At 43.8% G+C, this 24,571-nt stretch overlaps 1 protein-coding gene and 1 long non-coding RNA gene across 8 annotated transcripts; one reads left to right on the top strand and one right to left on the bottom strand.

Moving 5' to 3' along the window:
• Positions 1-805: 805 nt before the first annotated feature.
• Positions 806-18,430, top strand: LOC148387961 (uncharacterized). Of its 4 annotated transcripts, none has more exons than XR_015862629.1 (6): positions 807-988; positions 1,162-7,121; positions 7,337-7,402; positions 8,735-8,887; positions 12,129-12,260; positions 15,152-18,430. It is a non-coding gene; the product is annotated as an uncharacterized LOC148387961 (long non-coding RNA). The 4 variants fall into 4 exon arrangements; XR_015862630.1 differs by having other exon boundaries at positions 808-988; positions 1,162-7,402; positions 15,152-16,527; positions 16,701-18,430; XR_015862628.1 differs by having other exon boundaries at positions 806-988; positions 1,162-7,402.
• LOC148387960 (major facilitator superfamily domain-containing protein 8-like) lies at positions 14,940-24,486 on the bottom strand. Of its 4 annotated transcripts, XM_088396564.1 has the most exons (12): positions 24,399-24,486; positions 22,722-22,836; positions 22,358-22,543; positions 22,114-22,176; positions 21,892-22,011; positions 21,163-21,242; positions 20,291-20,576; positions 18,825-18,898; positions 17,354-17,567; positions 15,912-16,034; positions 15,626-15,756; positions 14,940-15,300 (listed from the first exon to the last, which is right to left on the bottom strand). In XM_088396564.1, exons 1-12 carry the CDS (start codon positions 24,426-24,428, stop codon positions 15,154-15,156), a joined length of 1,569 nt encoding a protein of 522 aa, XP_088252690.1. In that variant the 5' UTR covers positions 24,429-24,486; the 3' UTR covers positions 14,940-15,153. The 4 variants fall into 4 exon arrangements, with proteins under 4 accessions (XP_088252690.1, XP_088252691.1, XP_088252689.1 ...); XM_088396565.1 differs by lacking the exon at positions 24,399-24,486 and having other exon boundaries at positions 14,940-15,326; positions 22,722-23,552; XM_088396563.1 differs by lacking the exon at positions 24,399-24,486 and having other exon boundaries at positions 22,722-23,552.
• Between the last annotated feature and the right edge of the window lie 85 nt (positions 24,487-24,571).

Genomic DNA, 24,571 nt, shown 5'->3' with positions numbered 1-24,571 from the left:
CTCAGGTGAACGACCGATACCTAGAAAATGTGAAATTGGTCTCACTTCACGAATCCTTCGCTCCCATGCAAATTCAGATTGAACAATTGATTGGATCCGCAATAGATAACTAAAAATCGACTTAAGTAGAAATTATAGACGGATACACACAGAGCACATTTTGCCATTATTTGTTGCGCTCACTCTGTCGGTGATATTGATGCTTCTCATAAAGGGCCACAGGGCTCGGGATGAAGAAATAGTGTCAGGAAATATTAGGAGAAGGGGCTCGTATATCTTTTCTCATCACTTCTCCACAAACACCCCGATGAGATTTTTCGCATCTTTTGGATTGGATCGATGAATCTTCGGACGATGCGGCATTGATAACATTGATTCATAATTTCAGTTTTTGCTACAAATATGTGAAAATGGTCGTACAGTCAAACCTGGGTTTTCGAACGTCCCGGTTCTCGAACAAATTGAAATTCCAACAAAAAATTCCAGATTTTTGGGGTCGAACCTCGCGAAATGAGCCGAAAGGACCCGAGAAAACCCAAGGGATTGTGGTCGAAAACCCAGGTTCGACTGTAGTTGTTTTTGCACGATAGCAAAGACTCATAAAAGAATGACCCGTGTCATACATTCTCATCTGCGCAGGAGGCCTCAAATGCTGAACAAAGTCGAAAAAAAAGATCTATAATGTGTTGAATGAAGTGATCGACACAATGCGATGCAACACAAACGGGGACTACAAGCGAACCTGCGTCATGCTTCTCGTTTTGGACATCATTGTGCCCTTTCCTTCCCTGTGTTTTTCCTTGCTCTTCTTTCTTCCCGTCCAATTCTAGAAATCTCGGCAGCGCGCCGTTAAAGCTTGCATCCAATGACCGGCCGGACACTGTTTACACTCACTCCGGCTCAGCCGCTCACTCTTCAGCGCAGCTTGAAGTGGCTTTCACGTTCGGTCCCAGCGATTCGGACATTTGCGCTCGGCCGTCCCGCTTTGGTGAGTTCTTGAGTTTGAAGGGGGCTTATGTCACTGTGATCATTTGAGCGCAAGCGTCTTCTAGAGAGAGGCACTGCTTTAAGTCAAAGAATTGTATTGTTTGGCTTGAAGCTTCAAAGGAGGCTGAGCTTCAGTGCGCCGCCGCGTTGTAGATAATGAGGCTGTATCTGAAGGGAAGCAGCCCGAACGGAGCGGCTGACCGGATGAGTCGACTGAACAGAGTGGACGCCTGCCTGCATCATCCCGCTCCGACGGTGGTAGCGTGAAGCTCAAGGGGAATTCTTCCAGGTTGTCCTCTGTCTGAAAGAAGATGAAAAGGAAGGGATTAGTGCAACACAACAGAGGTAAGAGTGGAGAGGAGTCGTCGCTAAACTCCAGAGCGCTTTCGATAGCGCTCATCCCCTCCTGCCTGCCGAGCTGTCGCCATGGCAACAGCGGAGTGTGCAGCCGTGATAGGAGTGCGACAGGGGATGAAGGAGTTGACAGATCATTTTGGAGAAGGCCGACCCTTCCATCCCCGTCCGTCCGTGTCTGGAAAATGAATGCCATACGCAGATGGTGCCTAGAGATTGACAGTGTCTGACTGACTGGATTCTCTCTGTGGGAGCAATTTAACACGTATCGTACTGCAAACTCTTAACTTCAGACACTAGACCGCAATATTTCACACTGTAAATGTCCGTGACTGTAGCTCTCTCTCTCCTTCCTCAAGTCTTCAGGGGCTTTATCGGCCGGCCCAAGCTTCACTCGCGCAAAAACGTCGTGGCTGAGCTTGAGCACACTTTAGTTTATGCGTTGATGTGCCGTGAACAGAAAACATTCCGTTGAGGAGGAGAGGTGCTGAGTGCCAGATGATAGTTTCAAAGCTAATTTCCATTCGCGATCCCCGCGGCAGGTGAGAAAGAAATGTAAACAAAAGCAAACAAAGAGCAGGAGTGTTACAAGAGATTAGGCGCGGTGGATTGCGTAGCCACGTAAAAAGCATGATTTATGCGCAGTCTTTTTTTTACATGAACATAGATATTACATTATTCATGCCAGCAGAAATGTGAAAACGTCTAGCATCTGGGCATCATTGACACGCTGGAATGGGAAAATTGTATCCGGGGTTTTGAGGCTCCATGATAATACACCGTATTTTCCCGACGATAAGGCCTAAACCTAAGATTTTCTCATGTATGTAAGGTGCGCCTTACATATAGACCAACTGATGAATTTGTTGATCCATACTGGTTGTTCACAGTGCTCTGCCAGAATGTTTCAGTACGTTTTAGTACGACTAGTAAATTACAAGGTCGCATCGCTTCCCAGCATTACGGCAACCGTGGTCAGGGGGCATGGCGTCACTGAATAGCTGTTGTTTCATTTCAAAATAGGCTGCCCCGTTAATGTTTCGAGTAAATTTACGGATCGATACGGAAGGGAAACATAGGTAAGCGGTACCAATGCGTTAGATGGAACTTTAGTCAGTTCGGATCATTTTATAGGAGATCGTTTGAGAGACGCGATTGTTTACAGAGGGCTTATTGGTTATTGGCTAGTGGATGCATACCGCAACCCTAGACCGCCTCAGTTTGTTGCAGTATAGCTTCTATTTTATGCGCCTTTTACTCCGGTGTGCCCTATATATGAAATCATTTGTAAAATAAAAAAATTCAACGCCTTATAATCCAGTGCGCCTTTTGGTGCGAAAACTATGGGAAATGTCTTAAGGAAAAAAGACGAAATTGGTGAGAATAAGTAGAGAATGTGGAAATTTGGTTTATGATTGATCGCACCTATTCATCGACTACACGTGCATTTCAGTGACAGAGACTCCCCCCGCTTTGCTTTCATTCAACTGTATATGTACAATATGAAATTGTAACTACAGTTGATTGCTGTAGTACAATCAAACATACTGTATTAGTGCTGCTTGGTCTCGCTTATGTTTAAAAACCCAGATTGTCATTTTGTGTCTGTTTTGTTTTGTGAAAGCTCATTCTGTATTTTGGATTCGCGGTTACATTTGCAATGTGCAAGTTTTGAATTGCGACCAAATGAAACCTATTGGCCGAAATTCACACCTGACATCAAAATGTAACGACTAGGATGAAGGAGACTCTTTTTAAAACAACTCATCGAAGCAGGAATGACATTGATTGGATCACACTTGTTAAACATATCAATCCATATTTTGTCTGCATGCAAGAATATTTTTGGGGGTGCCTAATTTTGCCTCTCAATTTCACATAAGGAGAAAAGTGGAAGGGCTTGTAGGCTACCTCAGGGGCAGCAAGCTACAGAAAGCGGATGATTTGACAAACATTATTTTTTGCACCACTGATACAGGCAGAATGCGTGCTTAATTAGTCAAATGGACACTCATTGAGCCCCAACTGCATGTTGGTGGGTTAAAAAGAAAAAAAAAAAACGGAGGCGCTCCAAGTCCCTCTGATCCTCATCTTCTCCCCCCTGAGCTTCTGTCTGCTTGCTCGGTAAGCGTCGTGGCTTGTTAGCACGCACGGGGAATTTTGTAAGGATAATGAAAAGTCAGGAGAGGACGCGAGATCCACTGTGAAGAAAAGAAAGGCAAACCGCTGCAAGCCTCATTCTGGGCTGGACATGAAGGCAAAAGTCTTGTGAATTTCTTCCCTTTTTCATGTAATACAAGATCATGTCTTTTATGTTGTGTTCAAGTCAAGCAAAGCGTAGCAAAGTATTGAGAATATTTTTTTTTCGAACCTAAATAGGATTGCCAGACTGAATTGCCAGCTAAATGACGACAGAAGTTGTAAAAAGAAAAAAAAAAAAAAATCCATAGCTCTTGGGGCACATTCTTTTCACATCCCTTTTACGTTTTGTTACAAGTGCAGATAATCACAAGAGCATCAAATCAATAGCCCTAATTGGATGACTGATGCTTAATGAGATGGGAATTTGCATCATCGCTATCATTTGCCTGCTAACACTCAGTGGAGCGTATATATGTCTATTTTGCTACATATTTAACCACAATGTTCAGGTTAAGAGAGAAGTGGATTGCCTTTTGATGCTGATTGCTTCGGCTTCACTTTACAACACCGCAGAGAGTCTGTTTTTTGTCCTTCCACTTATAAATCAGCGGCTCGCCATCGGAGTTTCATACGCCATTCATCTATTATAGTGTTTTTTGTTTTTCCAACAAGGAAAACGAATACCCTATAATGTTGCACTTAACAGGAGAATAGAGCATAAGCAATGCAGTCAAACATTTAGCAAGGTGCTCGTCAGTCAAAATAAGATGCATGTTGCATCAAGAAGAGCAGCAGCAGCAGCTGTCAGTCTATTGCTGCCCCCCGCACCCCCCGAACAAGTGCCCCAGTGAAGATGGAGGTGAGCAGCTGTGAGGTTAAATTAATTCATGATTAAGAATGAAAAATGATTCGCAAAGAAAATAAATCTACAGGCTGTTGTTATTTCAGCATCATTCTAATTGCTAGTTCAGGAATATCATATGTGGAGAATATTTCTAGTGCCTCGTGTTATTTTTAGAGATGCTGATTATTAAATGTTTGGATATGCAACTTGCTATTTTGGTGCTTTGGAATTGGGGTGGATGTTCATCGAGTGAAAGTCACATGATCAAAAAGCAGAGGGCAGGTGACACTTATTCACTTTCAAATATTAAACTCAACTCAATGGAAAGTGGTGCAAGTGTTTGAGATGTACAATTGAAACTAGAGGAGTGACCTTATTATTTTGCATGTAAATGAGGATGCAAAACAGCTGATGAACACGGGTCAACACATTCATAAAATGCCCTTTGATAATATTTTCAACACGACGCAGCTCGTGTGCGCCTGTTTGCCTCGGAAGGGGAGAGTGAATATGAGCGAAAAAAGATGTCGCGCTTAGGCTTTTTTGAAAATGATTAAAGGAGAAGTAAGTAATTTGTTTGCCTCCAGGCTCCCCTAACAGTTGTAATCTATAATTCATCTTTAAAAAAAGGGTAAATGCATCAAATATGCCTCTTTTAATCATCCAAAACATGGGCAGACTTTATGTAACTTAGCAGCTTCAGAGTTGCTCCAAAATGGACTTAGGTTTTGTTTCATTACAGAAGTAGTATTACCAAAAAACATCGATAAAATAAATAGCACTGCAGTGGGGGCTTGGTGATGATGAGTCTTTATAGGTCAAAGATTAGCAATAGAAAGGATTTGACTGAAAACAAGTATTTGTTTTCATCCTTTTTAGCTCTAAATGCTGCATCTGGACACAATTGAGCCAAGAAATGACTCATTTACTGCTTTTAAAAGCGACAAAAATGGACTGTACTGGATTACGTTTGGCAGAATGTTAGCATCCTATGGGACATAAATAAAAAGGAATGAGCTCGGACTTGGACTGAAATGATCTACAACTTGGATAGGAAGTGCGATAGAACATTGAGTGGCTCAATCCCAAAATGATTGGTAAATGTAGGAAATGTCAGGAGCAAAAAATGGAGTGAAATTCAAGTTCAGGCTGCATGCAAACGTGACCGGACTTTGCGTTGCGACGTTTCTAATTTGGTCGTTTCCGATTCAAGGCTTTCATCAGTTCTGACTGATTTAAGAGTCATTTGGCTTGTGTGTCGACGTCGTCGACGTATGAGAGCATGTCATGAATGTGATACCTGATGACCTTAACTGGCAATATGAAAAGAGAGCGGTGGTGCCGCTTTTGTCTTTTCCTTCCGCACTCCTAATTCTTGCCGCAATCAGCGTCTGATACGTGTGTCCAAATCGGAGCTTTTGTCATGCTGTCATGTGTTGTCGGCCGGTCGCTTCCTGTTTTATTGTGTCATTTTCCTGTCGTTCCAGTCGGTGTGTCCTTCCTTCCTTCCCCTGTGCGTCCGGTCACGTGACTCCCTGATTCCAAGTGTGTGCACCTGGGCAATGACCGAGCAACTGTCTTCACCTGTGTTCCCCTCCTTCTGTGTCCATATAAGCCGCGCCTTTCCCCGTGTCCAGTGCCAGTGCGTCTTGCCTTGCTAAGAACACTAGCCATCACGAAACCCTCGAGTTCCACGTAGAAGCCTTGTTTGAACGACTTTGATCCCCTATGTTAACTTGCTTACATCGTTATCTTTGTTCTAGTATTTCCCTCGGATCGAGGCGCTTTGATTTCCCCTTTTCCTCCCTCGGTTCGAGGCGCCTTAGTTTCCCCCCTTTTTCCCTCATATTGAGGCGCTTTTTGTGACTACTGCCATTGGAGAAAATCAACACATCTTTGGACTTTGGAAACTCTGCATTCGAGTCCTCTCCCTGCTCCGCGTCTCACAGCTTTAGTCTAATTAAGAAAAAACATTCATTCAATCAGTTGGCCACTTTTCGCTTGAGCAAATATTATTTACCCGGGAGTAAATAACACGTTTGCCTTCTAATTCTTTTGGCAGCTGCCAATTTCAGAATGAGCCAACTATGCACTTCATTGTCATGTCTGGAGCCACGCTGTACCGGTGATTCTCTACCACCGTGATGTCTGACTGGGGAAAAGATCCGGTTTCACTTCATCGCTCCAAAAAATGATGTGTATGTTTGTTCTTCCGTCTATTCCAGCAACAAGCAAAACAACTCAAGTGACTCGACTGTTTTAGGTGGGGCCGCGTGGCCGCCCTACAATAACAGCGAATTGGTTCACATCTGTCAGAATGCCAAGATTTACGCTGACAATGATGAGATCTCCTCCTCTCAGCTCAAGTTTTACCACCACCAGCCCGTTGCTTTTCCTTAATGGCTTCCTCATTTCCTGACATTCTTCGTTTGACATAATGAGAGTCTTCAAGCTGTGAAGAAAGGTATGCATGCGCATGACATGATACAAGGGCTGAAAATGAGCGATGCCTCCAGGCTCACTTTAAACAAGCTCTCCGCGGCTTGAAAGCAGACATCTGTTTTGGGGTCCTCGCTAGGATTTTGGTGCCAAGCAAGCAAGCAAGCAGCCTCTTTCCGCCAACTTATTTGTATCTGACCAGGGCAGCAGCCATTCACTCTGCCTAATGGTATGACCAACTGTCAGCTCAGCTTGTCTCACCGTTGGCAGTCCAAGCTTCCGGCAGGAGTGAAGGACAAAAGCACATCAGTGAGTGGACTCACCCTTTGACAGTCAAGATTTATTGCCCGGAAAGGTGAGAACAGTACTCGCACGCTGTATTTAACTCACTCGCTGCTAACCCAGTTCATATCTGTGACGTCTATAACCATCCATGGCTCTGAATGAGTTAAGTAGACCATTATCCTTTCAAATCCTACCTTTGCTCTGACAAACTAGAAAATGCAAAACTAGTTCATGATAACAACTGAAAATAATACACCTTACCTGTATGTGGGGTTTTTTTTTCAGATTGGATGGAGAATTTTTCAGTGGAAGTCGAAACTTGTCAAGATCAACGACAAAGGCCGTGGATGGGTAATATCTTGCTTCTCCAGCTCATTGGTGTTTTCTTGAATTCTCTCTGGGTTTTTCCTGCTTTATAAAACACTCAATATCTCAATGAGAGAAGGTGACAGAAGTTGCAAATTCTAACATAATCAAGTATTTCTACATCCTTCCTTGCCACCATCAACACGGTCCAGCGCCCACAGGTTTATTGCCTGTTCATACGCAACCGATGCAAAGAGCGCTTGTCATCCCTGAGGAAGCTTTGGAAAGCTCTAAAATACCTGCCCTGCCTGTGTTTTTATGGGCAAGGGAGAAATTGGCCATGTTTGAGTTTCTCAGCTGCACGAGGGAGGGAAGATGGAAAGAGGCGATAGGAGGCTAGAAATCAGGATCAACACGCAAGCTGTTATCTGCCCAAGCCATCTCGGCCACAGCGCTCGAGCCTCTCTAGGCTTCGAAGTCCAGCCAGCATCCGTTTATCATCACACATTACCTTGAAATGGAAGTTCCCTGTGATAGTGATATTAACAAAGTAGGCAATGACATCAGAGCGGGCGTCAACAATACAGCCCCTGAAAGGGGAGGTGAAGAATTCAAAAGCTCTTCGAGTTGCCTTCAGCCTCTGTCATAGAGCCCCAGTTTATCTTTTAATTAGCATCTCATGCAGCAGAATAAACACATCATCCATAATGCAACAGTAGCATTCTACAATATTAATGGCAGATGAAATACTGTAATTAGACAGGGAAACTATTTTAGGGTCTCGACAAGCATGTGGAAGAAAAATATAGGATCAAGAATGAGACTGGGGTAAAAAGATGTTTGGCGGGGTTTCTAAACATTATTCAGCAATGGCACATATGAAAAATCTTTCGCTAAAGATAAACAGTAATTACATCATTAAATATAATTCAAAAGATCATTTTTTTGTGACTTGAATGGCTATTGTTCGGCTCTTTCTTGAAGATACAAGATACGATTCTGACTACTGTTAGATTTTCTGTCTACATGTTTTGGTACACCATATCTGCGTTCAATCAGTTGAAATGCAACATTGACGTTAGCATGAAGCTTGCAGATTGAGGTGAAGTTGTCTGTGCTCCCAAGTCAAAGCAAAAAGATCGTCCGAACATCAGCTCGTATCTAAAAAAAAAAAATATCTCAAGACACCACTCCATCTTCTGTACTTCTGCTCAAGTACCAAGTTTGAATATGTTTGCCTGCTATCATGAAGTCAATAACCATTTGGATAATTTCCCGCAACACGCTTGATGTGCTCTCATGCCACACTGGTTGGGAATGACTGAAATAGAACCACGAGAGGAAGAGAGTCGCTGATCACGTGACTTGTGCTTGCAGTTGACAGACGGGGCAGCCAGGGTCAACATTTTGCTGCTCGCAAGAGACAAATGGTGACAAACGATGGCAAATTGGACTGAAGACTCCCTGCTGAGCTGCGGTCTTCCCACACGGGCCCCAGAAGCGCACAGAGGCGCATACACATGTATGAAGGTATCCAAATGTAATCAAATTCCATGAAAGAAACACCAGCGTAAAAGAGTAGACAAAGAGACGCCACACAAAAGAATCCTCTCTGTTTGATCCAACGTTTCACATGAACGAAGTGAGGACTAAAAGCGGCACTTGGCCTAATCCTATAAAAAGTATAAGCTCGTGACAGATGGAAAGTACTACGTTGGTTGGTTCTCTGGGTCGCCGGGAAAACCAAGTTGCGGCTTCATCCTGTAGAAGAAATAACCACAACACAGTCATAAATAGACTCGATGGTCCAGCGCCATGTACAAAATTTGCCTCCGTTTAATTGGCTGGATAAGACAAAGATTTTTTAATTTCCCCGGAGAATATTTGCACAGCAGAGGAAAGAGCCGCAGTGGCAGGAATGTGCAATTTTCTCTTTTCCACAGACGAGGCTCTCTCTCTCTCTCTCACTCGCTTCACTCAGAAGAACTCCACAAATATTGGAATAATGATGCAGGTGTTTAAACACACAAAACACTCTTACAGTCTGCGAGCCCACTTTGTCAGTGCCATGACCCATCATGCCATGTTCCAGTCTCGGGGATGACGCCCCCCCCCCCCCTCCCCCCCTCGGCCCAACCCCCACTTTTCTCTCACACAGACGCTCCATTGTGTGCTGGCACAGATGAGATTTGCATGCATGTTAGACTGGATTACACATACAGACTCTGGGAAGCTGGACCCCTGCGGTGCGTCCCTTCACCAAAATTATTGCCTTTCTTCTTTCGGACGACTTCAAACAATCTCACAGCTTAATTGTCCGAAGACGTTAGAATCAAAAGTAAAACTTTGTAAGTTTGGAGGAGAAAAAGTTGCGTTCGAGCTGCCGGGAGCGTCACACTCGTTTATATTGCAGGCCACGTTGTAGCGGCAACTTGCTTCAGCGACCGTATAAAATGACCTGGCGGACCAGATCTGGCCCCCGGTCGGGCCTTATGTTTGACACCAGTGGAAAGCATTTTTGCCTGTGATCATTAAAGTTACCGTTATAAAGAGAAATATTACCACTATTTTAGTTTCAATTGTTACTGCACGTAGGATTCAAGGAACATTTACCACTGCAGCATTGGCAAGAGGCTGTTTTTAAGAAGAAAGACACAGTGCACTTTTGTATATCAAGAAAAAGCCATATTGAAACACCACGTATGAGTACTAGTTGTCGGTGCCGAAGGCGTTGCAACACCCACCGTTTTTTTTTAATAATGTTGCTGGCCGTGTCAAATGTCAATCCTGATCTAGGCAGAAAAACAATCATCGCATTTCTAAGTTGACGTGTGAGAAAGACTTCATTAAATGTGTCATCCGAATCTGCGATCTGAAGTTAGTGTTTGTTAAGAGGGTGAACGATAGCAGCGTCCAAATCCTCTTAAAAATAGCCGACGTGCAAATATTTACGGAGTCGATTTCAAATTCCGGTGGCGGCCGTGATCGTATTTGCGTTCTCGGTCCAAGCTTTTCCATCATTCATCAGGTGTATTTTTAGCGCATCAGTTGCCCGCGGGCAGACAAGGAAAGCGTTATCTCGGAGCACGTGTTTCTTATTACGTTTATTCACATGAGCATTCAAGTAAATTGTTAAACGGCGCCATCTGCGAGCAGCTAAGCCCCGCCGAGCCTCTCCACCCTGCAGGATTATGACTAAAACAGGATTTGATATTGATCCGTGTCCGCCCCCCCCCCCCCGCCGGTAACGTTCTCATTATTTGATATGATTCGTCACACTTGCTACTAATGACCTTGGCAATGTCCCAGCGGGCCCAGCCAACCTCGACCTTAGTCGGGCAACGAGCGCCAGCAACCGCGTGCTTCACATGGTCGTAGCGTGGTCGTTCTTTACCGCACGTGTTTAAATTGTGATTATTTTTTTTTTTTTCTGTTCGTTCAGGACCATGAAAATGAAATTGAGCTCAGTGATGTTACTCCACCCTCACAAGCGCCAGACCGTGAAAATGTTGGATCATTTTCTTGCACACTGGAACTAAAGTGGTCGATCCAGTGTCAGCTCAGAGACTCTTGGCTTCTAACCGAATGTCGGTGACTGAAAGCAACGGGGAAAAAAATGGGTACAATGAAAGGCTCCCAAAGTCATCATATCATTTTGAATGATTTCTTTTTTGTAGCTATTCATATGTATATACTATATATTGCCACGAAGGCCAAAAAATCCTAACGGTCATGAAATTTCATTCAGCAATTTTATGAACCTGAATACCAGTCAATACCTATCCAAATACCGCTGTCATGATACATCATCTTGCATGTCAAGCATATTTGTGTACATGACACACTAGATTGAACCATATAGGTTTACGTATATTTGGACAATAATTCCTCACGCATGGCGTTCCATCCATCGTTTGACTATTTTGCCATCATAAAGAGCTGTAAGCAAGGGCGCCTAGCAATTTACGGGCCAGTCCACGACACATTCATCTCGCCAAGACTCCCTTATGAGAGTGCGGGCGGATGCTTAGTGTGGGTGGAGGCAATTGATTCAATGCATGTGAGGCTATGCTGGTGTGTAGAATACAAACGCACACAGATATGAAGTGCAGAGGGAGGCTAGCGACCTGAGCGCTTGCAGATTCCACCTACTTGCGGCGCCGGTCGGCCATCGCATGTGATCAATCAAATCACTTTGCCTCGCCGCCCGCTCGCCTTGTCGTCAGATCCCAAGCCGGGGACATGAGGGAAAAAAGTGATTTGTATTCATCGATACCCAACCATGAGCTGTCTGCTTCAGCCTTCTCTTCTCTTTTTTTGGGGTTTTAGTCAGCTCGTTATAGCCCCTCGAAATTAGAGGCTCCAGATTGAGACTCTCTTCCAATTACATTTCCTCAGCCGTATAATACTGTCAATTAGAAGAAGAAAAGAAAAAATGCTCATTTAATTGGTTACCGAAAGCACACGCTCACATTTGATGTTGGACTGAGGCAACACCCTGCCAGAGACATCCAGCAGCAAAGATGGCGGTGCCGTAAATCTTTTGACCAAGCTGTAAGCGGTAAGCAGCCACTGACATCAATTTAAAAAAAAAAAAAATCTTTAAATAAATGGTCTCATCCACTGAAGCAAAATGACACCCTGGGATAAATATATTCCTGTAAGATTAAATCTTCCACTTAGATGATTGGTGGCCATGAGCCTGGATAGCAGTGGGAAATTATGGATTGAATATAGCTGGCAGGATTTCAAATCCCTTTGTATTTTTCAGCAGTGGAACTCATCTATCTTGCGGGAGCCATTAACAGCCATCCTCGGTCCAGCTAATAGCATCGGCGAGAAGAGAGAGATCCTGACGTTGCGAAGGAGAATTGTTTGACTTCGAAAGGCCGCTTCACACCTTGTGAGCAATTATCTTTATCTTTTGGAGTTGTTCATATACACCGAACCCTGGTTTATCGCGGGGCATGCGTTTAAGACTGTCGTAGGTCAAATCGAGCATATATAGATGAACCTAAAGGCCTATGTTTTGTTTTTGTTTGTATTTTTGATAATGTTGCCTTTCCCACAATTTTTGTCATTCTAAACCTCCGAACACAAACATTTATTCTCTCTGCTCTGTGGGAACAACGAATAATATACAATAAAACATGATACGGCCAACTCCCTGCTGAGAAGTCACAAACGAGTAATTGACGGGCCCCCTAAAAGGGTTTTGAGTTTCCAATTAGGTAGTGGCAAAGGAGAATTTTTGCTTTGATGGAAGCTCCTCAGCTCACGTCAAATTGTTTCTTTGGTGCCGAGATGACAAAGCAATACGGTTATTGCAATTCTCTTCTAGGTCCGAACATAAAAACAGTGACAATGTAAGAAGAAAGCCCGAGAGGACTAAATGTAATGACTTGACGGTTCACTTCATTGTACAGCAACCAGTGACCCCAAAAGCTACTTAACACTGAATAATGGCTGATGCTATTTTCAGACTAAAATAAACACTTAGAGCTGACTTATTATTCTTGGGCACAGGCCACTTCATGCTGTGGAGCAGAAGGATGGAGGCATCAGCCACGACTACAACATGCAAATACTGCCACTCCACCCGAATTTGTCCTGCCGCCGCTTCTCAATGACATCATCTCATTGGATCTTTAGCTCTTGCTTCTAACCTATAACACCCAATCTCCATGGCAACAAACATCTCATTCATACACGGATAGTTGGCCACTGCTTCAAATGGCTCTTCTGCGCAGCGTATGTTTAAATTTTCATACAGAGTGCCTACCTTTGGGGCATTTAACATAAAAGCCCCCCGGCCTCTGACTTGTCTATTTGCGTCCTTTGTTGGGGGGGGGGGGTATATCATTGGGCCGTGTGGGCTTGCTGATGCAACGAACCAGAATATGCAGGATTCTACTCCCATAACAAAGTAGAAATGTTTTCAATTTCCTGTTATTATTCTGTCATTTGACATCATGCCACAAGTTTGCATTCAGCCTTTTTGCCTTCATACGCAATTTCTCCAGAAATTGCCTTTTCTCCTTGCGTATATGATGATGATTATTATTATGCTATAATAATCTTGGCTAATCCTGGTGCATCTACAGAAATGTACATTGATGTACACTGTCCCTGTCACGTCTCGTCCCCAGCCGTTCCACGATGTGTCTGTTGTCATGGTTTCGGTCCGTGTGCCTCTGTGCTCGCCCCTCCCCTCCTGCGTTCCCATGATCAGTGTGATCATTCTCACTTGCGTCTTGTTACCTGTCGTGTATTTAAGTCCTGTCTGCCCCTCCCGGCCCGTCGGATCATTCATGTCTTCACATCCTTTGTTTCACGTCCCTGTCAGTCAGTCCTCTTGTTACCTTATGTCAGTTTGCCGGGTCTGTTTGTTTTGCTGAACAAACCAAGCTGGTCCAAGCTGCATTTGGTCACTCTGCTCCCCTTCAGTCCCTGTCAAATCAACAAATAGTGTTTACCCTATGTTAGCATGCAAATTCTCCTCCTCATAGCTGCTTTCGAGTTATGGCCAAGCATTGTTTGAAAAAAAACAGCTAGTTCAAAGAGTGTAAAATCAGCTTTGACCTGCCTGAGTCTATACAATTTCTTATCTCCCTTAAATGTCAAGTAGCTGAATATGCTGATCATGGCATGAAAGTACTTATGAATCCTATGTCCTTGAGCCCCAGAGATGAGATTTTCCATTTCAGGTGAAAAGGCTCCAGAAAGCCAAACAACGGACGCTGATTGTTGAAAATCGGAAAGGTTACTGGGCCTTATCTGTAAATTATGCAAAAGCCAGAGAGATTGTTTGGGCCCGTGATCAGCTCAACTCAAGGAATCGACTGCCTTCATGTTGCTTCCGGCCATCTCCTGTCAAACACACTTGTGTAGCACGCGTCTCATCCCGAAGGAGCATAAACCCGCAAAGTGGCGGAATGCACAGCTAAGAACTTCCACGAAGAAAATGAAGCTGTAAATGCGTATTCTCCGTCATTGTGAAAGAATAAATAGGATCGACTGACAAGTATGATTCAGGCCATGGCGCTATATTTCAGATGTGCTCTTTGTGGTGTCGTCAAGGCTTTGTGTTTTGATTGAGCCGTAAAAATTCCCTTTTTTGTGATGAATATTAAGCCATTTGCCGTGCGTCACTATTTTTGAACATGCGCTCCTGTCAGCTCACTGTCATGAAACAGATAAGGCGTTGACAGCTCCACTTTTACACTCAGCATGTCAACTGTTTTATTTCAAGTGTTTTTTAGTTTTAAATAACAGAAAGAAAAAGACCGGAGACGTGGAATGAGAAGTTGGGTCACATGGAAAAACCTCTCTTATCTTTCCATCAACACATGGGAGTATAAATAGTTTAGTTGTGAGAAGAATCACTTTCTCCTTCAATTATTATCCCCCCCCCCCCCCCCCCCCATGCATCTTCTACATGAGAGCAACACTGCCCCCTTGTGTATGATTTAGTCTTGGCAGTGTTGGTAGTCAGCTCTGCAGTGAGAGGATTTCAACTCCCTGTCTGGCAAGCTTTTAAGGACAACCAGAGGTGGCCAAAATATTCAGTCCGTACTTGAGTAGATACTATATGGTTTTAATAAAGGCTGGCACGACGAGATACAACACATTGAAAAACATAGTCCTATTTTGACATAGTAAGGAGTAGAAAATACAAAGCTGTCACATTGTAGTGTACTCAAGAAAAGACACCTGAAAAATACATTTAAGTACAGTAACAAAGTCTTTGTTCCTTCCCACCAGTGATGACAGTTTTTTTTGTTTTTCCTTCAGGCTCAGTTCAGCTTCTCCTCTGCAATCCACCTGCATTGATCCTCTCGGAGATGAGGGCCTTCCCTCTGCGTGGAGCCGCCCCCACTCTTTGTGTCTATCCTCCACTGTCGGAGCTCCGTGCACACTGCACGACTCTGCGCTGAGTCAGACTGCCGTACGACAACGCCGTCATAACCTAGAATATATGTGTGCGTGTGTGTGTGTGTGTGTGGAAGGCGTTTACATCCAAGTGCATCCCAAAGCTATTCGATATTTTGCCCTATTTTCACATACTTTCCTTCTATTCTTATTTGACTTGACTAGCACAGATAGAATGGTTGTTGGTGCAGAAAAATAACCTCATTCTTTAAAAGGGTGTTTTTGTGAGGTATATTCAATAGCTCGGAGCTGGTGCTTTTCAAAACGGAAACGTCATCCCAAGTAGCTAGCTCCATAACAGGTCGAAAAGCTCGTCGTAACAAAAGGGCTACTTACCGTGACCATCAAAAGGAGACCCAACATCATACCGATCATGATGTCTAAATGATTGATCAATCCTCCGGCCCACAAAGGACCCATGATGGTGGCAAGGCCCCCGACTGATCGTCTTATACCGTGGCTGAATCCTTTAGATCAAAGAACACTATGATTGCCCATCATTTTGTTATATTGCTTCTTATTTGACTGATAGGGTAACTATATAGTTCGCAGTCGAAAAATTCTCTCCAAAAGTTGATTTACTACCACGGATGAGCTACGACATGCACATGGCCAAGGTCACCTTGTGTTTTCTCCGCTGTCACTTTGGAGAAGAGAGACACCTGAGACACGGCCACGAACGGGAGCCCCAGCAGCTGCAGGAACACGCCGATAATGAAGACTGACAGCTGCCACTCGTAGCTACCTACAAGACAAATCACGTTTATTTGGATGGCACCGGTCTTGCACGAGGCGAACCCGATCGATCGTATCGGTCCAATTCAAATTAATAGTCAAAGCAGGTTTGAAATGGTTTCGTTTGAACAGGGGTGCGTTGACTTATGTTGGATGTATCCAATACGGTCTTATTGGTAAATCTCAGATATTCACTGGTTGGTAGACTGTGTTCTTTTAGTCACTGCTCCAGCTCTTTCTGCGTCCACAAATGTTCTGGCAAAAGCACAGAGAGCTCGAGCTGAAACCTCTGCCAAGCTCCCATTTTTTATTTCCTTCTTTCTTTATTCATTTTGTTGTTCTGGGCTGCTCTACATCACGCACATGTTTGTGTGAATGTGTGCCCGCTCCAAAAAATGTTGGTTGTTCCTCTCTCAAGTGAAAGCCTCTAATCTCATTTTCCAAATGCAATCCAATCAATCGGACATGCTTCGAAATGGTACGGGACAAAATCGCATTTGCAGGTACGTCAACATTAAGATTGCTTTCTTTGTTTTGCTGTTTCACACGTAACAAATAGTTTACAAATGTACGACATGCTTTAACAAATAGCAGACTGGTCTAATAAGATTACCGTAATCCCTTCATATGTACTCGGGCAATTTCCCGCCCTGGCACCTGTCGTTTGTTATCACAGTGATAAAGGCGACATGCCGAGGCAGACGCGCACCGACGTGGAGACACGGGATCCAGTTTGCCTCCATGAGCTCCAGATGGCCCAACAAATGCTGGGTGATATCATTTACAGAGCACATGCACTACAAAGCAGGGCTTCTCAAGCTTTTTCTGCAGAAGAGGACACCCTTTTAGTCCTAATGTCAATGAAACGTAGCTGCCATGTGGACCGCTAAATGTTGAAAAAATTAAAAGGTTGCCTATTTTCAAACCCCAGTTTGAAATCCTAACCCTAGTTTGAAACCCTAGTTTGATACCCTAACCTGAGTTTGAAACCCTGGCCCCAGTTGGAAACCCTAACCCTCGCTTTAAACCCTAGTTTGAAACCCTGACCCTAGTTTGAAACCTTACTTTGAAACCCAACCCCTAGTATGAAACGCTCGTTTTAAACCCCGCCCCTAGTTTTAAACCCTACTTTGAAAGCCTACCCCTAGTTTGAAACCCTAACCCTAGTTTTGAACCCTACTTTGAAACCCTAAACCTGGTTTTGAACCCGACTCTGAAACCCTAACCCTCGTATGAACCCCACCCCAAAAAGGAATCCATATAACAAGGGGATGAACACTGAACGGCAAGACGGCAGGGGTTACACGTGCCGCCTGTGCTGGTTCTTACCTCGGAGGTTGCAGAGGAACACGAGGCACCAAATACAGGCGGTGCAAGAGATGAGCAGGCCCGCAGCCAGCACGGCACGATCGGCCACCTTCCCGCTCAGCCAGCGAACAAAGAGGAAGCCCAGGATGACTTCCACCCCACACAAGCTGTACATCGCACTGTTGCCCAACTCGTCAAAGCCAAAGGAGCGCTGCGTCAGAGGAGTCACCATGGTCTGAAATGTACAAGGTCACTCGGATACGGTCCGAGAAAGAAAGATAGCCTCATTAGAGCAATTATTCAAAAGCATCGGATAGACCCACTAGAACAGGGGTCACCAACACGGTGCCCGCCGCGGGCACCAGCTCGCCCGCGAGGACCGCATGAGTCGCTCGCAGGACTGTTCGAAAATGAGCTCAAATAGCGGCACTTGTCAGTGAGCCGCATCCATTGATTTTACAGCCAAACCTCGGTTTCCGAACGTTCCTGTTCTCGAGCAAATCGGAATTCTAACAAAAAATGTGAGATTTTTTGCTTCGGTCGTCGAACAAAATTCGGAGGTCGAACCTCGCGAGATGAGCCGGGAGGACCCGAGAAAACCCGACCGCGCGGCCCGGATGCTGACCGACTCCGTGGTTATTGTATTTTCGTTATTTGGACGATAGCATTAAGCCCTAATCGTCATTATTTGTAATGGGAAAAATAGATTCGGAATTCGACCGATTGGCTTGTCGAACCGCCTTCTGGAACGGATTGTGGTCGAAAACCCAGGTTTGACTGTATTTTTGCTATTCTTGTTAAAATCACACTTACATGTGAACTGGAAATGACAATAATAGCACGTAGTGAAAGCTAAATGGAGCAAATTGGCTATTTCACAAGTGTGTGTCAAACTGGTAGCCCTTTGCCTTAATCAGTACCCAGGAAGTAGCTCTCGGTTTAAGAAAGGTTGGTGAGCCCTGGACTAGAACCTTTTTCATTATTCATTAGACAAGCCATCTGAGTGTCCTTTTTCAAAGACCCATTTTATTGTTTGGATTTCAACTCAGCACGAGACGATGGGCCTGTTGAAATAATAATGTAATATATATATATATATATATATATATATATATATATATATATATATATATATATATATATATATATATATATATATATATATATATATACACACGCGTATTGTTATGTACAGCAATTTGGTCCACATGCAGTTGACTTGACTTGACTACACACATTTATTTAAAGTGCTGCTCATTTGTATTGAAGTGCAGAGGACAAGAGTGCATTTTCTGCCTTTGGTTAAAATACAGTACATGGATGTTTTGATTGTAAATGCGCCTCACGTCATTGAAATGGCCGAACAATGGATTCATCTGTGACTCAAACGGATGTGTTTTTCGGGGAGGGATGAGGTTAAGGCTGAAAGAGCATGAAATGTAGACTTTGGGGAGTTTGGGCGGATGGGTGCAGGCTGTGTGGCAATTCTCACCTCCAGCGCAGTCTGATTGAAGAGAGTGATGAACTGAGCTGTGAGAAGAACAATCACCTCCTCCCTCAGGAACTCTAAGGAGTGAAATGAGAGAGAGCTGCCCTGAGCAAGCAAAGAGGGAAAAATATCATGAAATCAGCTCAAGTGCTACCATTAAATGGAGAGCTTCAACTGGCAATTTATGACGAGAAAAAGAAGCTCAAAGTGAGAGAGAAAAAAAGGAGAGGCAGGCTGTGTGCATCTTGGCCTGTCACTGCTTTTCGTGGGAGATAAATGGCGTGCTTGTTTTTCTTCTGTCCAAACTAGACTAGAACAAAGTGTATTCTCATCAATTCCAAATTTTGAGCCTATCTTCTCCAGAAGGAATTGTTGGGAATAGACTTGGAAGGAAAAGAGTGAAAACGGAGCGACTCTTGCTGCTAAATTTGGATGTGGCTTGACCAGATGGCTGAGGAGAACAGCTTCGTATTACAGTTCTGGATATGTACTACATGATGACTCTTTCAAAATACACTTAGATCTGACTTTGTTTGTCAACAACTCGGTCATTTATTTCTTTATTTTTTATGCGGTTCATTCTGACTTTGTTTGTCAACAACTCAATGACTCCGTTTTATTGATTGATTGATTGATTGATTGATTGATTGATTGATTGATTGATTGATTGATTGACTCCAAATTGTCCCTAGGTGTGAGTGCGATTGGTTGTCTGTCTCTGTGTGCCCTGCGATGATCGGCTGGCAACCGGTTCAGGGTGTCCCCCGCCTACTGCCCGATGACGGCTGGGATAGGCTCCAGCACGCCCGCGACCCCCGTGGGGACTAAGCGCTTCAGAAAATGGATGGAGGGATGGATGGATGGATTTATTGATTGGGTGCTGCAGACTCACATCACAGACAGAAGGTTACTGCAGCGCCTTCTGCTGCTGCAGTGAGCATGGAGAAGAACAAGCCCTTTCAAAAGAAAACAACAAAGTGTTGAATCTATGCCTACGGTAAGAAAGAAGTTGAATAATGAGCTGACTTGCTGCTAGAATGCACATTTTCCCTTTTTTTAGCAGGGTAGTCCCAGCTTTTTTCCTGCACAAGAAAATCAAGCTGGTGAAGCACACGACCGTTTCCTTCTGCATTCCAAGTCAGCACGCGCAGCGTGCTTAGTCATCTCGCTGTTCCTTTGGCACATTTTCCCAGAACGAAGCAATCAACATCAGCACACGCGCTGTACGATAAACGCGTGCACGTAAGCTACCGTACGAAATATAGATAATCAATCCAAGCATTCAATGGCTGTTATGTGTAAACTGACACTAATTCCGTCGGGCAATTTTTCTCAACCATTTTTGAGTCATGGCAGATACTATCTTACAGGAGAAAAATCTCACAACATGCCAGTGACCAGAAATGACGCAAAAAAAGAAGAGATGAATAATTCTCAATCCAGACAGGCTTTAAACAACGTCGGCTCACCTGCACTAATGCTGAAGCTATCGAACGCTCGGGCTCCAGACAACGAGGCCTCGTGGAGAGCTTGCATTTCGGCTGACGTCTCCAATTGCACGGAGGCGACAGCTTTGTAAGTGTGCACCTGCGCACCATCCGAGCTGATCAGCGGCTCGTCTTCGTCGTCCTCGTCTCCCTCCAGTTGCAGCTCCATCATCGGTACGGCTCCCTCGGAGGTGTCAATAGCCGCTAAGTCCCAGTACATTGCGAGGACCACAAATTGGAGCAGCAACCACAGCAAGCACATGAAGATCTGAGAGCGGAAAATGAGCCAGGAAATGTATTTAGTGATCCCCGGATCAATTTCATTTCATTCAATTGAACGAGCGGTGCAGAAAATGGACGGACGGACTGTTTTTATTACGATTGTTTTCGAATTGCTATGTGAATTACTAAGCAAATGAGGTCAACGAGATTTGGCCTTGGCTAAGGGATCCTAAAAGAAAACGTCAGCTATAGATTAAATTGTGGAAACTTGGACTGCTTGTGGAGAGCATCGTTTGCTTCTAAGCACAGCTGAAAATCCCTTGAGCGATGCACAAAAGACCCAATTACTTTATGTTCATGTGTATATGCAAAAAAAGAAAACTGAAAAGTGAAAACTGCCTCAAGGAGGCAAGGAGGGAATTATTGTTTTTCCTCTTCTAAATGATGCAGGAGTAGCGTAGGAAGTGTCGATCGATGTGTGTTGTTGGAAGTCTTAGCGAGCAAACTTATGTTCTTACTCTAAGGGAGCCCAAAAAGCACTCGATGAAGGAGGAGCGCTCAATTTGAGCATATTACCGCTCTGGTGATGAGGTTGAGGAGGAAACTTAGATTATTGATCAAGATGCTGTTACCCCCGGAGATGTAAACTTGTTGACAACAAAGGGTCCAAGTTTGAAATGACACAGCCGCAGAAACAGGTTGAACGCCGGCCCTGGAGAGACAGGAGGAAGTTCTTTAAAGATGAAACGGAATAACACAACAGCTCCACCTTTGAAATATACTTTTTATGTGTCTGATACTTCCTCCGAAGGCATGTGAGGTGGAGACAGCAAAGGATGCTGGCCTTTGTGTGAGTGTGTGTGTGAGTGTGTGTTATGTGTGTGCGTGCGTGCGTGCGTGCATGCGTGCGCCCAATTTATTGTCTATTTTGTACATGTATGCGAGTGTTATTTTTATTTTCGTCCAATCAAATTTCAATTTTTCTGTGTTTTCATGCCATTGCAATCCGCCCAGTAACATCCCAGTCCGTGATGATGGCTCAGGTAACTCAATTTATTCGTCGATGAAAGACAGAAAGAAAGCTTGGATGTCCAAATATGGTCCTTTTCATATTTGCTGCAAACATATCTGTTGCCATCTGCACATCTAATCATGATTATATCTGGTGAGTATGACTATTTAAATGTATATTGTGTTTGTTAAACAAATAACAATGGTGAACTGCTCCCAGATGATGTAGCCCAGTTGTGTACTTTTGTTGGTTGGTTGCTGACTGTAATTCCAAGATGTGGATCAAGCCAGCAATGGAATGGCCACATACCAAATGCACATTTTAGTGTCTGGCACGGGCGGTGACTAACCCACGAGTAGGCCTGCTTGTCGACAAGCCATGATGGCTGCAAAGATACCAGCTCGTTCCTCTGGCCGAGTGCACCGGGTCAGGAAACCGAAGATGGAGGATCCCGCTCCTGCGCCGACACCTGAGAAGAAAACGGTATCCATCCATCTATGACACACACGCCAAAGTCCTGACAGTGTGCGGCGTATGTGTGTGTGTGTGTGCGTGTGTTTGTTTGTGAAACCTGTCACAAGGCGACTGCCTACTAACAGCCACTTTGAATAGCCGATAAAATACATGAAGTTACCTGGGAAAATAATCAAAACAATCATTAGGACCAAACGTGCGTCCAGTGAAAAGACATGGCAAATTCAAGTACGTATGTACCACTACTATCCACTTTGCAGTGTCATGCAAAAACGAGCTGAGCAGAGACGGCGAACCGTCAAAATATCACCTAATCAAGTTCACGTGGATTTGCAACTCACCGGCAATCTCAAAAAGATTGGAGAAAAGAATAATGGGCTTGGTGCTTCCGCTGCGATCTGACCAGCAGCCAAAGAGTGGTCCGCTGAGCAGCCCGCTCAGACTGAAAGCAGACAAACCCAGACCCAAGAAATATGGAGGCGCCTCTAGGATCTGGAGATAGCGCCATATTGTAGGCAAAATGACAGCTGAAACCACCAGAAGGGGATCAATGAATGACCGCAACTGTGGAAATGTCACTTTGATGTGATGCAAACTCCTCAATGGGAGAATGAAGCCAACATTTTGACGGCAGCCTTGGCTTTAGGTTTTACACTCCTTTTTGCTGCGTTACGTCCCAACGGAGGTTCTTTTGAAGAAACTTACCGTATTCTATGCCGCTGAGCATGAATATGAGTCCAATGGTCGTAAAAGTGAGATTCCTCTTTTGGAGATAATCCATAGTGCTGTGACTTGATATACAATGACGTCTGAACAAGTCCTGCCGTGGAGTGTTAAAATAAGATAATGAGACACGCAACATGTCCAATTACAGCGCCTTCCCCGGACCATGAGGATAATTTGTTGCACAAGTCCTTTTGGAGCATGATGAAAATAGAGATCATGTGTTAAAGCCCCGCAGAAAAAAGAAGAAGAAGAAAAAAAAAAAAAAGCCGGTCAAATCGGTTCAGTCTGAAATGACAGTATCGTTCTCCAGTCACTTTTCCATTTGGCATCCATGTTAAAGATGAAATGCTCTTTGAGTCACATCGGAGATGAAGCATAGCATCACGCTGTGAGCCTGATGATCAGGGAAATGTCTTGGGTTACCAGGTGAAGTCAAGTACGCTGAGCTTTATGCATTTCCTTCGTTTGTTGTCTCAAGTTTCATCAAACACATGAAGTGGCTGGAAAAATCCAGTTTGCCAGTGAACTGTCAGCTCGATAGCTAATCTTCTTTTCTGTCGACTGTGGGTTAAGATGTGCCAACATACTACACATGAGGAAGTCTACCTTGTGGGCTAATTTTGGACTTGGTTATCGATTGGCTTTTTGAAAAGCGGTTGGACAGGTTTGGTCTTGTGAACGATGAGCTGGCGCTCGAACTTCCTTTACATGCTGCATCAAGTGATTACTTAGGGACATCTCTCCGTTCAATTTGAGGCAAACCTGTTGGCATTGTGCTGCTTCCATACCGGAGTAGTGGCACCATGCCCCCCCCCCCCCCCCCCCCATCATGCGACTACAGAATTGTGGCTAAAGGTAGATTGTTGTTTGTCAAGATTAGAAAGAAATAGCAACTGAGATAAGTATGAATACAGGCACCTATTGATAAACAAAATGGCAGTGCGATTGAATACATTTACAATATTAATCCTTCCGTTATTGACAGTTTGCAGATTTTTCTTTTTCGTTTCAAGATGCACTGAACGAGTGAAACTAAAGACAAATGGGAAAATGGAGCAGTCAAAGGAACTGCATGCTGTCTTTAGTGTCTGCTCAGCAAGAGCTATTTTTAGATCTTGCCAAACAAAGACACAGAATTGCCTTTCTTCCCCTTTAATCTAATTACACCTTCAAATGTAGCATTCAAGGGTAGCCTCCAATCAATATTTCCATGTTTATTATTATTATTTACTTATATACTTTTATTATTTATATTATTAGTAGTAGTAGTAGTAGTAGGAGTAGTAGTAGTAGTAAAGTGGAGCCTCGGTTTTCGAACGTTTTGCTTCAGATGTCGGACGAAATTTCGGTTGTCGAACCGAGCAAGATGAGCTGAGAGGATTCAGTTGATTGTTTATATTATTTATTTATACATTATCTACTCACTTATTTATGTAGTTTATGGTGTAAAATAATGAAAAAAAAATGCTTTAAAAAAAGTGGGTTTTTGCTGGGAACGGATTACATATTTTCCTATTATTTGTAATGGGAAAACATGATTCGGAATTCGAACGATTGACTTCTCGAACAGCCGAGGCTCCACTGTAGTAGTGTTTTATGTATTCATTTTTTTAAATCAAAAGCTAACATGGCCTTAGAACACAAACGTTTGCTCACCCTTGAAATAGAATATGCAGTGTTCTCCATTTTGTATGATTGAAAAGACAGATCCAAATGCAAAAAGGAATGCGTACTTGCGCGATTGATAATCAACAACTCCTCTTTAAAGTGAAAAACACCCGCTATGTGAGCTTGTTCCTGTGACTGAGGTTGAAGAGACATCTTGTGGC

The sequence above is a fragment of the Syngnathus floridae genome, chromosome 14, assembly GCF_059516105.1.
Source record: "Syngnathus floridae isolate MCC-2025c chromosome 14, RoL_Sflo_1.0, whole genome shotgun sequence".
Taxonomy (NCBI): domain Eukaryota; kingdom Metazoa; phylum Chordata; class Actinopteri; order Syngnathiformes; family Syngnathidae; genus Syngnathus; species Syngnathus floridae.
The sequence above is the reverse complement of the archived record's forward strand: the minus strand, read 5'-3'. Positions and strand labels throughout refer to the sequence as shown.

Coding starts and splice junctions, on each gene's coding strand:
- LOC148387960 (XM_088396563.1), bottom strand. CDS start 22,878: ATGTTGCGTGTCTCATTATCTTATTTTAACACTCCACGGCAGGACTTG. Junction 22,177..22,357: donor CAATCTTTTTGAGATTGCCG/GTGAGTTGCAAA, acceptor TTATTTTCCCAG/GTAACTTCATGTATTTTATC. Junction 16,035..17,353: donor GTTCCTCTGCAACCTCCGAG/GTAAGAACCAGC, acceptor TTTGTCTTGTAG/GTAGCTACGAGTGGCAGCTG.